Source organism: Brachypodium distachyon, chromosome 3, assembly GCF_000005505.3.
Source record: "Brachypodium distachyon strain Bd21 chromosome 3, Brachypodium_distachyon_v3.0, whole genome shotgun sequence".
Classification (NCBI taxonomy): Eukaryota; Viridiplantae; Streptophyta; class Magnoliopsida; order Poales; family Poaceae; genus Brachypodium; species Brachypodium distachyon.
The window spans coordinates 55073878-55090216 of NC_016133.3; the positions used below are offsets into that span (position 1 = coordinate 55073878).

At 44.8% G+C, this 16339-nt stretch overlaps 1 protein-coding gene across 4 annotated transcripts; it reads right to left on the reverse strand.

Moving 5' to 3' along the window:
• Window positions 1–5719: 5719 nt before the first annotated feature.
• Window positions 5720–10088, reverse strand: LOC100839419. 4 transcript variants are annotated; one of them, XM_024460664.1, is made up of 9 exons: window positions 9499–10088; window positions 8999–9381; window positions 8659–8908; window positions 8379–8544; window positions 8166–8268; window positions 7903–8037; window positions 7595–7813; window positions 7218–7492; window positions 5720–6589 (listed from the first exon to the last, which is right to left on the reverse strand). In XM_024460664.1, coding segments are annotated over exons 1-9 (1710 nt in total). In that variant the 5' UTR covers window positions 9677–10088; the 3' UTR covers window positions 5720–6588. The 4 variants fall into 4 exon arrangements, with proteins under 4 accessions (XP_024316432.1, XP_024316430.1, XP_024316431.1 ...); XM_024460662.1 differs by lacking the exon at window positions 5720–6589 and having other exon boundaries at window positions 6726–7492; window positions 9499–9720; window positions 9995–10088; XM_024460663.1 differs by lacking the exon at window positions 5720–6589 and having other exon boundaries at window positions 6726–7492; window positions 8999–9378.
• Window positions 10089–16339: the final 6251 nt, after the last annotated feature.

Below are 16339 nucleotides of genomic sequence, written 5' to 3' on the forward strand. Positions count from 1 at the left end.
CTTTGTCTTAATAAAATTTAAGAGCTCGTTTGGTACTCATTATTTCGGTCTCAAATACGAAAAAATTATTTTAGAATTTCATGAACACAACTTGTTCTGATGGCATGAAATTTGGTACTATATCAATTCATTATAAAATTCCATGTGAGCATCAATCCCTCTCTGAAAGGCACAAATTCTCCGTATTTATCTCTATTTCTACAAACTCAGGTGACAGACAAACATGACTCTTGAATATGTAATTAACTCAAATTCAACCAAATGAAACGATGGTTGTCAAACAAGTTGTGATATGTCTTATACTATCTTAGTTCCTAAATGTAAAAGGTTCTACCCTTGTCCTAAGTCAACCTTCATAAATTATAACCGAGTTTATAGAAAAATATACTAACTGGCAATTCTGCATAAGCATAATATGAAGATATATATCATGAAGGATCTAATAAAACAAATATAGAGTTATAGATATTGGTAGATTTTTCTAAAGTTTGACTTAGAACAAAGCTAAAACATCTTATAAAGGAAGATAAATTTTGAGATAACAAGCTTTGATTGAAAGGAATAGAGGGAACATTAATACTTCGTATTATGAAAGGAGAAGAAAAAAATCCTTTCTATCTTGAGATGCTAAACTTAGGGTAGCTAATTTCGTGAGAAATATATTTCAGAAGTAACATAATTGTTGGTCAAGGTTAAACCTCAGAATGAGAGGTCTCATTCTTTGAGAAATTGAGGGAGTTTGTATGCAGGTATTTTGAAGATATACTCCCATCGCTGACACCGAGTATACGTGTTAGGTGATGTCTATTCATAAGTTGCCTACTCCCTCAATCCAAATATTCAAAATATAAGGCCAACACATCTTTCTATGCCAAAATTTGACCAACTTTCAAACAACTAATATTTGGCATATGTGTATAAAGTTATACCATATCACAATTAGAAAAAAAATCATTGTAAATCAAATATATCATTTTTAATTCGGTCAAAAAAATATCATTTGTACTAAGTTAGTACAGTTTTTGTACTAAGTGGGCGACACTTTTTATTAATCGGAGGGAGTAAAACTTAAGGCCCCAATATTTAGTCAAATTTTGATATAAAACTCCATGTCAGCCTTACACTATATTTGTACGAAATGAGTAGAATTTATCCAACTATCGATCACACACAACCGATTTCAGTTCGCCATCCAAGCACCCAACCATCATTATTTCTAAGTTTCAATCTCATACACTACTCCTACCAACCTAGTACTGCTACTCTTTCCCACAATTTCAGGCTAATAATGTGCAACTCATGTGGTGACCCGAGATCTAGACAGGTCTCGGACAACTAAGAATTAGCAAAATCGTCCCAAATTGCAAGCACTTTCCTTAATTCCCTTATATAGTATACCAACAAATTTGTATCCGGGACACATGGTGAATTAACTAGTGACGGTGGCGAGAGTGCGTATGCATAAACGCTAAGGCCGTAACGTGCAACAGAAAGCAGCACGCATGCATGCATGTTAATTTGGTCAAGTCCATCAGCGACGGCACTGTCACAAAAAGTAAGGAATACCTACGTACTCCCTCGTGACACGCGTCGGCCTCGACGAACGATGAGGTCGCTGTCAGAAAATGTTATTCCGGCCCCGACAGGAAAATCTCTGCCTGGTTAAATTTCCAGGTACGTAGCGTTAGGTGATGATCTGGCCGTAACTGTCGACAGAACGAACGAAACGTCGTGTATGCGTATCTCTGCCTGGCACATGATCCGTGACGCCATGTATTTTTCTTTTCTTCTCTAAGCGTACGTGGCGTCACGTATTTTATTGTGTATACATGTTGTATTCGACCGTATACTAACGCGCGGCTGTATATTTGACGTATTTTCCGCAACAAAATTCGGTTAGGTGTTGCAGCCACTTGGTTCGGCGTGGACGGCTCCGAGGGTGAAAATGGTAACGGCACCCAGTTATCTACACACATGCAATTAACCATGTACAGTACATACGTGCATTCTTAAGTTCAAACTTTATAAAATAGACCTACTGCAATTTTTTTTGCAAAAAGTAATTTTTGTGATGTGAAAAAAAATCGACGATGTAAGAACATACGTCAGGACAGAGGAACTTGTATTTCGTCTGGTCTAGCCCTACATTCTGTAATCTCATTTCGTCTCTTTTTGGAGTCCCGTCGGGATCAAAAACCCCGTGCAATAATTAAGCAAGTGTGCACAGGCGGAGCATGATTGTGGTATTTTTGCAGGAATATTCGTTTTGGGACGTTTAATGAGGAAACCATGTCATTAAGCACAAAACCATAAAGCTCTTGTATGGATAGCTTAATTTAGCGTGAACAAATCCCACCAAGCGTCCAATGCACTGGCCAACGCCTATTTTAATTAGATGAACTTTTTTTTTCAGAAAGGAACGATCGACAAGGTGTGTTTGCATACTTTTCTTCTCCTAATTAAGCCATCCTCTTATTGGTCCATGCTTACACAGATGAGAAAAGACAATTTCATATATATGGAACTTGATCTGCGTTGGCATACGATGCATGCATGGTTGTTTAATAAATTAATGGTTGGTTAAAAACTTGTGGCGTCAATCAAAGGCCAAATTTAACTCGTCCCCCGCTTGCTTTTTGTTCATATGTAGTGGGGAAGTTCGTGGAGCACCGAGATCGCAATCTATGGCCAGCGATATAGCTTTGTCCTTGTTGCACTTTAGTGTGTTAATTCGGTGTCATAGAGTAACTTAGTTAGAAAATTCTTGTTGATTTATCCAAACCAGAAAGGGTGCGTTCGGTTACACATGTAAGAACGGAAACATTTTTTTTTACCAAAACCTTCTTCTTATTGGTATCATTTGATTATTTTTTGTTTGAAAAGGAAAGCAAAGCCTCCTGGCCTCTGCATCTTCTTCAGATACAGATATGAGGTATCAATGCCGAACATATATATGCCACGATAACTTGATAAAATATTACTAAATATTTTCTTAACAAAAGATGTCTCAAGTTTCTCAAAATTTGGATGTATCTAGACATGATTTAGCATATAGATGGATTAAATTTAGTCAAAGTTGAGACATTCTTTGTTGGACGGAGGATGTCAAAATAAAATTCAGACCACACTTGTTTTTTTTCCAGAAAAATGGTACGTAATATTATGACATGATAACTTGATAAAATATTATGTAAATTTAAAAATTCAGATGCCACTTGTTTTTTTCAGAAAATGGTAATATTTTGACATGACAACTTGATAAAATATTATGTAAAATTATACTCCCCTCCGTCCCATATTAATTATCAAAATATTACATGCATTTAGACGTTTTTTAGGCAAAAAATACATTCATGTTTGGACAAACTTTTGAGACATTTAATATAAACTTTTGAGACATTTAATATGGAACGCAGAGAGCAGTGGTTAACGAAACCTTCCATCTTACTCGAGTAGTACTGTAGTACATTACAGAGTACTACTTGTGTCGTGTATAAAAAAGACAAGAGAATGGTCAATGGTATCGCGACACTACTATTTAGTATCTATTCCTACACTGTTTGATTATTTTCCACTCTCATTTTTAAAACTGCATAGTGCCTCAACTCGATACGAGACGCTGATGCAGTGAGTGTCTGAAAAATTGCGTCAGAAGATTCTACCGAAAGAATGTACATGCAGCTTTTTTTCCCTTGAAAAGAAAAGCAAAGAAAAAGAAGCAGCTAGCTTTGCAGGAGTTTATCCGAATAAACGCGCATGGATCTGGGAGAGTTTTATACGTTTCTGTAACTAGCTGAATGCAATAAAAGCCGGTCACATGATGGTAACCAAACGTTCATCTATTCAAGTTTGGTTGGTTTCACATTATTTCAGTAATGGTGTCAAAATTGAGACGGCTTGTTCAAAAGAAGAACATTCGAATTTACGCACATTTGCTAATTGAGCCACATTGCATTGCTTTTTTGTACCGGTCAAAATCTCCTACTCGGGTCATCTTTGGTCTAGAAACCCCGGATACCGTCTTCGCTCACATTAACACGAAGGGTCCTGTGAGTGGGCGTTGTCATTGCTAGCAATGTTTTTAATTATGAAAAGCTCCAAGTGATAGGTGTTGTTTCGTGTACGAGAAAGAAATTTGAGCTGGGACCAAATCAATTATTCGTCCTTTTGCTTAGCAATGGTACTAAGTTTTCGGATGCTTTTTTTTTCCTAAAAAGGGAATAACGCGACCTGAAATGGTCCCTGGAATCTGGCTTTTCATCCGAGAAAGAAGAGCACATTAGGGGCATTTTCCTACTTTGAGCACCGTTTATATCTGTCTATGACGAAGGGTGCAGACTTGAGCTAGTAATCTTGCCAGTCCGCCACTGAAGTGATCTGTGGAACTCCCGTTCAAAGTGGGAGTTTTTTCCTTTGCGAGGAATCCAAATCTTAACTTTTTACGGTGAATCCGGATTCAGAGAAACGCTGTCAATGCCGGTGGTCGAAGTATCAAACCCATTCAAGAGTGTTGTTTTTTTCATCAGATGGAAATGAGCTCTGTGTATTATTTATTTTCCGAAGAGGTAAAGACAAACATTTGTCTAAGCTTTTTCCTCAAAAAATTTTTTGTCTAAGCTGAGAGAAAGAGCACCAAAGCTAAAGTTGTTATCATTTTGCACGTACACAGGATCTAAGTGGAGGAGAAAATGCTGCTTTTGAAGAGCAGATGACGATGTATAATGTATACACAAACAGAACCCCGGTCCTCAAGTGCGCAGTGCACGAATAGGTCTGCTGAGAGATCCCAATCAATTAATTGTCGATGCAAAAACGATGGACACCAGGAAGAAGAGCAGAAAAGAAGAAATTTATCAGTGGACATGAACGGGTCTCTATCACATAGATTTACGGAATTTCCAAATCTATTCTGAACCCAAAAATGATCTGTTGATCTGGCCTGCATGACAGAGAAAAGCCTGGCAATTAGACAAGGATTGCACATAGCTGCTTGATTTTTGACCGAAAATAGCTGCTTGATTCAGTGCGCAGGATTAACGGTGCAGGGTGGTGGTGGAGGATGACGTCTCTCAACCGAGGTGCTGTTTGCCTCTGATCCTCACAATTTTGGATGATCTGATGATACACGGAAAAGCCGCCCATCAGAGCGGTTTTCAGCTGTAAAGAGAAACGGGAAAGTTGCCCTCTTTTCCTTTCTTTCTTTCTTTCTTTCATTTATTTATTTTCAATTTTTTTTTGGAAATATGGTTGTTCTACGATATGGACAAACGATCAGATTTGCGACAGATGTGCTCGCAACAGGTCAGTTTTCTGCCCTGATATGCAGACAAAATTTTGCCGGAAATGCTTCGATCATTTGGAGTGTGCTGACCGTGGGTCTTGTCCATGGTGACTGAAGCTGTTGGTTGTTTGCATGCTTTGTCAGCACCATGCAACCTCTTATCATTATCAATTTATTATACCTCATATTTTTGAAGGAAAGAAAAAGATCTGATTCATTCAAGCGGTTGGTTTTTGTTTGTTTTTTTATGATGATGTTGCAATCTCTGGAGACCATGATGCAGATGCATCAAGGGAAAGTAGTTCTTAATTTTACACCTAGGGACTTACTTAGCCAATGGAAGATATAGAATTTATATCATTTGTAATCTGCAATCCAAATGAGGAGATGCACTCTCTTTTATAGTCACCTTTTTTCTTCAGAGAAAAACATTGGGTTCCATAGACTCACTGGACTGCCACAATCCAGTTTTCCCTTCTTCCTCTTTCTTTTCTTTTGGTTGCGGTCACGCTTCAGAATGTTTCAATCACAGGAAAGCTGATCATTTCATGCATTGCTACTTGCTAGTCTACTATGTAGGATCTCCATCCGTCAGATAAGAATGGCATTACCAGAATATACCACTTTCTGATACCTAACATTGCCATTGAGGCAATTGCAATGATCAACCATGCAGTAGTGCATCCTTGCTTGCTCCAGAATTTCATTACATCTGCATCAACTCCACACAGTTACAGCCACATGAAACACAAACCATTTGCTGGATCCTGAATGCATTGCTCCTCATCCAAAATGATTCACAAGGTCAATGGATCCACCGAGGAGGCACGACGAGCAAGCACAATTACATGCTTACGCCTGGGCCTGGCGTACCCAGTCGGCTGAGCCATTGCCGGCTCCGATCCAAAAGGAATCTCACCACCCCCATGAAGTGGGGAGCAAGCTGAAATGCAGTGATCTCATGTCCACTACCTTGATGATCCTAGTGTTGCACTCCACTCGGTACAACGTTGTGTCACACAACAGTCTGTCCTTTTTCTTCAGGGCACTGTTACAGGGTCCATCCATCTCCTGAAGCAGTGGTTGCCTGAATGGATGGTTGAGCAGCGACTAGTGCGTCACTCTATGCAAGGAACTGCGAATCTGCCTCTAGGGTGACATGGAAAAGGTTGGATAAAGAGGGGTTTTATACAGCACAGAAATCTGAGTGCATACATACATGCTGTACTACTTCTTTCTCCATTTAGAAATGGCACATTTGACATTCTTTTCGCATCACCTGACTGACATTGGTCTGATCCATTGAATCTACATTTAAATGATCAAAATTCAGTAAAGAAATTAAAGAATCCTACTTACCATTTTTTTTCTCAACATACAGATGATGCAATAGCCACATTTTCATTATCCTTTTTTTTCCAGGAAACAATTTCGTTATCTTTATTGACGATAAGGGCGAGTAAAGATTTTCTAGTAAAATCTTCAGAAAATCAAATGGTTGACAAAGAGGGGAAAGCTCAGGTTTTTACAGGATGAAGGAAACGTGTGTCTGTCAAACTCTTTTGCATGGTGTAGCCGTTACTGTCATACTACTATAAAAGTTCTCTAATTGGATCTCTCGTGTACCACTCAACTGCATTGTGCATGCCACTGAAAATAGAGCAAGTGCATCCTCTTTTTTTTGTATAGGCTGGGCCTCAAAGATAATATATCTAGCCTTCAGTGGAAACCAGATCAAAAGATATGGACCTGATTTGATATAACAAGTACTGCTCTCCTACTCGGTCCACAAGTTTCACAGGCTAAATATATCTTTCAGAAGGTGCATAAATTGCATACCCCATTGCTCTACAGACAAGCAAGCTATGGCATAACCTTCATATTTACAGGAGCTACAAGACGATCAGCGCTGCGTTGTTGCTTTCAGATTTCTTACCAGAATCTATCTTTGTTCACCGATAAATAGCCGGACATCACCTTTCCCCCGGTGTTCCTCATTCCATCAATGAGGTAGCACCAGGTTGATCCCAGGGCTCCAATAAAGAAATCTGCTTCGGTGGCCATGATGAAATTGACGAGGGGATAGTTTGTGCCGGTCTCACGTCCCAGACTAGCTTCGTACACCGCCATGGTCACATTGGCATCTTGTCGTGTCACGTTCGTGAAGTAGAAATTCCAGGTGTGATGTAGTTTAGTCCTGTCGATGACTTCCTGAATTTTCAACATTTTAAGGGTTGAGTTTCAGAGAAACTGCAGAAACAAACAGGCATTCGTGTTACACCAAACGGGGGAATGATGTGGAGTTAAACTTGCCTGCATTTCAGTGGAGAGCCAGATGTTCCTGAGACCTGGGAAACGTCTGCGGAGCCCGGCAGCCAGCTCCATGTATTTATCAAAGCCAGACACTACCATTTCACAAGCCTTGTCTCCCATCCTTACATGCATGCTGAGAAGAGGCCTGGGCATATATGGTTTATGGTCGGACCACACAAGCCGCTTGACATCAGATTCCGTTTTTCCAGTTTTGATGTCCTGCAATCGTGGTATATTTCTGTTAGCTGTTTTGGAAAAAAACAGCATTCGGGATAGCCAGATCACATGATGGCTTTCGTTGACCGAACCTGCGGTGGATCAACATCATTCTGAACATTTCCAAGAACCAACTCTGATGCCTGCACACCGAATGCAGAATGCCTAGCCACATTCAGTAGTCTGCATGTATACTCCATCTGGAACCTCATTAGGTATCGTACAGCCTGCATTGAAGTTTCAGACATTCAGGTGCACTGAGATTCAGAGTGATGTTCAGAAATTTGAGGCGACGCATTTTAACGCAAACCGCGTTTTCATGCATCACTAATAGGATCAGAGTGCATGTTTGCACCTGTGCTAACCACCATCTCCTATCCATTTTACGGTGATTCGTAATCAATATCCCGTGTACATCCGTTGTTGGTTGCATAAATTTCCATGGTTCTCCCCACGTCCTGGACAACAGCAAGCGTTAAAACAACTGTGAACCGAAGGAACTGCTCACATAGCTAATCAGGATTTATAATGTTGTTGAAAAGACACTTTTCATAAAGAGAAACGGTACCTAGGTATTCGCCCGGCCCATATTTGCTTGGAGGTATAATTTTCCTTCACTTTCACAATTGCATTGTCCCAAGAGTCTCTGCTTTGCATGAGCTCAAAAGCGCGCTTTCGGCAGTCCGGAGATGTCTCGGGAAAGAAGTAGCAGGACCAGCTAGATATTGACAGGCCTGGAAAATAAAACATAAAATTTCACAGTCTACCATTTTCGTACAAGATAACAACATGAAGTAGCACTGCACGTCTCAGATCATGATCTGCAAATGAAAAGAGGATTATGCCACCTTTGCAACCGTCATGATCGGCTCGATTGTAGTAACCTGTGACCAGAATCCTTTTCTCTTTAATGGCGATGGCAAGGAGTCCTGACATTGCAGCAAGCTGCGCGCCCATGCCAAACCCCGGCAGCCTCTCCCAATCGGCGACCAGAAACCGTAAGCTCGGATCACTGCAGTTTGGAGGGTGCTGGTGAACCCATATATCTCGCTGCACTTGTCTTGTCAACGGATAGTTTTCTTCATCAGACCCTACAATCTTTCCCATTGTAATTCAAAATTAAATGTCTGCACTGCATAAAAATTTAAAATACTAACAAAAAAAATCAGGCAAGTTTCACACACAGACCCAAGGTGGATACGGCATGTCAGACTTAGCACTAGTCCTGAAAAACGCCTGCTCCTCATTTCCTGAAAACTTTCGGTCAAACAGCTCAAGCCCAAGTGCCCCTTTCCACAACGTCCAGGGAGGAAATGCTCCGTCATCGCCGTAGCCGTCGAATCGCCTGTCCCTCTCCAGATTACGCCTGCAGTCATCCAGATGAGGCGGCCGTGGCGTATCTGAATCTGAACTTCCAAGGTCTTCATCGCCGGTGCCATTCAGACTCAACGAAGCGCTCCAGGCATCGTACAGCTGCATCACGCTGGCTCCTGTCTTTCTATGCAGAACAGCTGGGGCGCCATCTGTTGCTGCAGTGGCAGCAGCAGCAGCAGGAACAACACTGTCTACTACTACAGAAGCAAGAACAAGTCAACAGATGCCAGTCAGACTCAGACATGTAGCGGCAGATATACATACATTACTGCTGCTGTGGAATTCTCGGAACGTGCAACGATGGATTGAATTACCGTGGCGGGTGAGAGGTATTTGGATCACCGGAGGGAGAGCGGCGCCGAGGAGGTAGACGGCGCAGACGCCGGAGAGGAAGCCCAGCGCCCATGCCTTGTTGCAGGGAGCGGCCTGCAGAGCCCTCCTGGAGACGACCCTCTCGAGGCTCTTCCCATTGCTGTTGCTGCTCATCACCATCCTGGGCTCTCAGCCGCAGCAGCCACACATGCATCCACGGCTGGCTGCGGGACAGAGGTGAGCGAAGCGAATCACTGCGTGCTCGAAATGGAGGCGCGAGACGGGGGGAGCGGTGGAAAGGCAGAACAATTCGTGCCTCAGTTAGAGATTCTGATTTGAGGAGTCGTTTGGGAAAAGCAAAGAAAAACAGAGAAACGAGCCGCTGCCGCTCTCGGAATTCGGAACGACGACGGGATTGAATGCAAAACACGAACCACTTGATTCAGAATAGGAGAAGTAAACTCGTGAGGAAGATTGGAAGAATCGTCGCGTGCTTACGATGGATAATTTAAGCGCCAGTGGAGCGGTGTACTAGCAGGCAGGAGCAGCATTTTGTCTCGGTCAACTCTAATAACATCTCCTGGACGAAGGATGAACTCACATCTCTCTGGTTCATTAAATTCGTTCATCCATCAGAGAAATATACGGAGGTGGCGCCGCTCGTGTGGTGGGGGCCACACGTGTTGATCCTGGCTGTCAGCGAGTCAGTGAGTGGAAGCCTGCTGATCTGTGTGCCTTGGTGTCGAGTTTGCAAACGGACGGAAGGAGAGCCGCATGCAGGGGAAGGCACGCGACAGGTGGCGCCATGGTGGCGCCACGTTTGGGTGCCCCAGTTGCCGTTCAGCTGCCCGCGAGTCGTTTCTCCAGCTCTGCGTGCAGTGCATGGCGAGCGACCGGCGCCCGGGAAGGGGAACGGCTTGGAAAACCGCGACTCTGCGGCGCTATTTTTTTTTAAATAATACGAATTATTTAGTCATTATTGGAAATAATACACGTTTTAGAATTTTTTTTAAATAATACACCCCGATTAGGCCCACTCGGTCTCACTCAGGCCGACTGGAGGCCGGTCTGCCAGCCCACACCCTTGTCCACATCGTCCAGGCCGATTAGGCCCCAGTCGGCTTCTGTCAGGCCAACTGGACGCTCGTCTTCCTCGCCATTGCTCGCCGGTTGATCTCTCTTCGATTCCCTTGGTCTCCACTCATTCTCATCGCATTAACACATGAGAATTGATCTTCACTATTTCACGAACCAGTTCAGGCGCTAGATCTCCCGTTTTCCTTCTTTAATGGCCACTTCCATCGACACACACCAAATGCCGCCCGTCGGCGTCCGTCTCCCGATCTCCCTCCTCTGCCTATAAAAGGCGATTCCTAGCGCGTCACCGTGCGCCTCTGCCCTTCCTCTCTCATTATCCTATTGAGAGGTTGTCCCCTCAAGCTCTCTACATCTCGTGCCACGACCGTTTTCCTACGCTGTCCGTCGCCTCCATTGTTGAAGGGGAACTCGCTCCGAAGCTCTATTCCTCGATTCCTTTCACCGGGAGACTCGTCTGACTCTCTTCACCTTTTTTGACAAGGTTCCGCGAACAACCGTCGCCGTTGGCCGTGCCGTCCCCGACATCATGCCGAAGCCGTGCCCGGAGCTCCGGCCACAACGGGAGACCTATCGCGCCTGAACCGGTTTGTGGAATAGTGGGGATTAATTCGTATGTGTTAATGAGAAGAGAATGGGTGGAGACCAGACGAATCGAAGGGAGATCAACGGCAGGAGTGGCGTTCGAACTTCTGTTTCCTTGTACGTCGAGGAAGACGAACACCCAGTTGGCCTGGCCGAAGCCGACCAAGGCCTAATGGTGATGCTGACAAGGGCCAGTCGGCCGGCCGGCCTGGGCGAGGCCGAGTTGGCCTAATCGGCCTGGCCCAGTCTGAGGGTGTATTATTTTTGAAATTTTTCTAAAACGGGTATTATCTTCAATAATGATTAAATAATTCGTATTATTTAAAAAAAATAGCTCTGCGGCTGGCCGGGAACCGTGCTGTTTTATTATTTTTGAGCGATAAAATACTCGACGGACGGACGGACGAAGTACTTTTATTTTTTTTCGAATGCAGAACAAAAATAATGTCCTTTTTTTTTTAGAGAGAGCAATTGGGTATCTCCTGTGTAACATCAGCGTTGACGGGCCGAAGTTTGATGGATCTCATATGACAGGAAAAGAAACTGTTGCGCATGGATCTCTCCGCGTACCATCCAAGTAGAGAAAGAAAAAAGGAAAGGCCTTTTCCCAACGACCATTCAGCCCATCTTTGGCCCAGCATAACAGTTTGTTCATCTCTGATTCAGCCTCACAGTCGAAGGTCTTGCAGGCCTGTGTGTTAATCTAGTTTTTCTTTTTTCTTGAGAACATGTGTGTTTATCTAGTTATTCACGAAATCACTAAATGTTGACGCGAAAGAAAGTACTCTGTCAAAAAAAAGGAGGATGCGTTACTGTTCTGGTGATTTGTGGGTCTCGTGACATTTTATTTTGTGCAGGTCACATATAATATGACTCATCTAAAAAAAAAACTCACGATCATACGATCCAGAAAAAAAGAAAAGGACAAAGAAAGAAGCAGTGGTGGGTCTCGTGGCCTTTTGGTTGCCAGGGCCCAGGAGCAGATGATGGGCCTTAAGTGGGCCGTCCAAAAGAGAGTCTATCTGGTGCGTACTTGAAGAAGAAAACGAAGGAACTCCTGTGGCATTTGCCTGGTGGTGCAGTAGACACGAATCTCCTCCAAAAATAAATCGTGGCTTAATCCAAATTCGGCTTCGAGGACAGGACACTTGGTAGAAAACCACACAAAGCCATAATGCAACCCAAAGATTTGCAGAGTTGCTTACATGTAGACGAAAATGATTGAGCAACGTGCAGGAGACGTGGGAGCGTGCAGTGTGCAGAGCAGAACAGACCACGGTATACCCGTAGAATTCCGACCTTTACCCCTGAAAAGCGGCCTCGTGTCGAGACGCTCACCTTTGACCATTCGTTCAGAAAACACACGGGGCGGATCCAGCACGTACGTACTCAGCGGGGCCAATGTCCCCGCTCAATTTTGATAAACCAATACAAATTTTAGATTTTTCATTGATGTTCCTTTAATTTAAGCTACGACCTCTTAAAAATGTTTAAGTGACTCTTCTCAATTGTTCTCCTGGCTCCGCCGACACACATGCGCGGTCCAGTATTCCGACCTTAAAAATTTGATGGAGCCGCGTGTAACAGGAAAACTGTCATAAGCAGGATGGAGCATTGGAGTGAACGTACACGTAAACATAATGTTTAATTCCGACAGGTAAATTTTGGCAGGAAGACTCCCGTTGAACGATAAAGTTTGGTGCGTGTGATTTAAATACGCTTCCCGTGACAGTGTCAAATGATGCTTACCCGGGACGGTCGATATAGGGGCCGGCATGGCACGGCGGTATCCTGCTAATCATGAGATGGTTCCGCATGAATTGTTCCATCAAGCAATAATAACATTACTACTGCTGCTAGCGCGGCTACGACTTCGTACCACGTACCACCCCAAAAGGCAGAGCCTTCCATCTGGTAGTGCTGCTCGTTTTGAACTGTGCCTGCGAGTGATCGAAAAAGCCTCGAAGGATAGAGTGGCGAAAATAATGCTAGCTTGCAAGAACTAGCTAGGAGCTGGCCTTGGGCTCTCGATGATGGCACGATGCTCTCGTAAATTAAGGCCGGGTTGCCGTGCACGTTCACAGGCAGGATCAAAGCTCAAAGGCAAAACGTGCTGAACGTCTTCGATGTAAAAGAGGAGGAATTAACAGAGGATCGCTGGCTTGCTTGCTCGCCTTCGTGCATGCATCCACACATCACGAATCACGAGGCATGCTAGCTAGCACTCTGGTTGGACTGGACGAGAGGCCGAGATCGGTCGCTCCAGTTCCTGCAGACGGGCTCTTGCTTGATTACAAATCATGGCCGCTTCAAAGCTCTCCCACCTTTCGCTTGAACACACCGGAGAGGCGAGCAGAGCATGCATGCATGTGAAAGAAAGTGTAGTGATAAGAAATTGGATTGTACCGCGCGCCCCGCATCGATCTGCGTTGCGCAACAGTGTCTGATCGAGTTCTTACATGCATGCCGGGCTTGCGGGCCTACAGATTAAGTGAAGTGAAGCGAAGTGACAAGTGCAAGCGAGGTTGCCGGGGAAGCAAGGGCTGGACACGAGGATTTGGATTTAGCTGTAGCTAGCTAGCTTGTGTTTGTCTCGCCTTCATGGGGAAAGCGTCTAGGAGCAGCACTGGGTGTAGCTTGTTTGTTTGGCTTGGCATGTGTTGCGCCTCCCGTAATCGCCAACTTTATCGTGTTTGGGGATGTGTGTGTTGAATGGCAGAGGTAGCTATTAAGCATAGTCTTCCCATCATTCTGTCCTGGGCCTCCTGAAACAGGGTAGAAAGACTATTTAGAACAATTGCGCCCGCATAAGTAGGAAGACAGATTACTCATGGACTGAAGGCAAACTAGCTCAGATTTTGGTGGTGTTCATGGTTATATGCACAATAAATTTCCGGGAAAAAAATGTCTGTACAGGAACGAAGAACAAAATGTTATTCGTGCACAAACCTCGGTTTGCTTGGAAGTGTAGTGGAGTAGTATCAGATTAGCTGTACGTGCCTTCTCCTGACGAAAGCTTACATGGAAATGGTCCGTCAATTAAGTGGCCGTCGTCAAAGAGTGGCTTTACAGCCTTATCAAAACCAAAGCTTCTCGTTTGATGCCCTTCTTACGTCTTTTCTTCTTCTCTCTCTCCCTCTCTTTCCACCTTTCGTACGTGCTCGGACCTCCTCCTCCTCCTCTCACGGCCAACTTTTCCCTTGCTGCTCCATTCTGGATCGACAAAAAAGCGAGCAATCTGCACGGTTTTCACAGTACGTACGTACAGCCCAAACGCGCGAAGAGGAAGCAAAGAAATTCCATTCAGAAAAAGAAGGAACGAGTGATGTTAATATTTCTGAACTCTGAACACGGTAATATGAGCAAACACAGGGCTGGGACTTGGGGACCTGGGAGGGACAGACAGGTCTTCTTGAGGCGTCTCCAAACCATCAATGTATGCTGATGATGGTGTCAGATACGCCATTGATCACTTACAAACACTGCTACAGCTTGATCCCAAATCTGCATTTGACAAGGCAGTAAATTAAGAAGCCGGCCACCGTACTACCGTAGCCTGCTTCATGCCTTTGCATGCGCACATGCCCTCCTCGTTTCCCTTGCGACCGAACCAAAACCCGGTTCAGTTCGAAAGACTTCAGACAAAGCCAGCGCTTGCGAAGCCAGCTTTCCCTCACGTGCTACTGCTAGGCTAGTAGCTAGCTAGCTTCACCTGCATGCACAGGGTCACAGCCTCACTGGTCAGAACATTATCACCCCGCTCCTCGCAGTACAAGAGCTGTGTGAAGTGAGCAAGCTCGGCTCAGCTCAGCTCACCCGGCCACACACACTGATTACTGCTGTCTGTGATAGCTCTAGCTCGCCGGCATTGCCTGTCCGGTGTGGTGCTCATGGGCGTCGGCCGTGGTGGTTGCTTGTGATCAGGTTCGCGGAGAAACTTAACGAAGGTTCATTCTTGCATTTGGCATTTTTGCATGGCAAGAGGAGCTCGATGTCCCGGGAGATGGAGTGCTTCTGCGCTGCTGCTCTTCCTCATCGCCATTGCACTGCTTGTCGCGGTGCCGCTGTTGGCTCCTCCAGGAGAGCGAACGGCGGTGGCGTCCTCGGCGGGCGGGCGGCGCGCGCTCCTGCCGGCGGCGAGGTCGAGGCGGTTCCGTCCACGGAGGTGGAACTCGGCGGCGGGGCTTGAAGACGGCAAGCACGAGGTCCCCAGCGGCCCGAATCCAGACTCCAATAGATAGGTTCGTCGTGTCCATTTTCAGTGATGTTGCTCTGCTGCTATAGCTTCCTCTGCTTCAGCTGGAGCTCGCTTCTTAGGCGTTCCCCTTTGTTTTGTGTTTTTGGTAATCGTTCTCTTATAGTAGTACCTTGCTGCTAGCATCTGATCATCACATTCATATCTTGGCAAGAGAATTATAATGTACAAATTGGTGCGTGTCTACTTCCGATTTCTTCTCTCCTCGTGAGCCATCGCAACATAGTGACGCTGCTGCTCTCAAATGAGCATTTCTCTAAGCAATTGGTTACATGGTAGAATTAATAAACCCTGGACTGACAGGTTCTTCAGTGTGCTCGTCCCCGTGCGTGAATCTGTTCTCCGTGAAGGAACTGTTTCTAACTTCAACAGAAAAAGTATAGAGGGGATTTTGGACGGAGATTTGCTGCAGATTTTCCTGCCGCGGCGACAGGTCGTATCCTAATAATTTTGGGCTTGTACTGGACCAGGCCACACACACTTGACAGTTCTACGTTCGACCCGATGCTCGTCTGGTGAGATGATAGTACGACGAGTCGTGTCCGGTTCTGTTTGGTCCGTGCATCACCAGTGATCAGTCTGGTCACCCCTGGTGCGAATGCATGCAGCCTGCTGCTAGCGGACAACCAGGTTATGACTCGCCACTGGCTGACAACAGGCAGTGGATGAACGTGCCTGCCTGTCAGCTGCAACGAACTCGAGTACTCGCCGCTCGCCTGCCTGTACCACATACGTACGCAGACGTACATACGGGCACATGGCTGATGACCGGCCGTTACTGCTTCTGTATTTGCGTATAAATTGCAGTGTTTGATTTCGTATTCAGAGTTGGGCATAAGTAATTCATTTGGTGTTTTGAGGATAAAAAATGTCCGGTTGTGTCAGATTCCGGAACAAAATATGAAAAA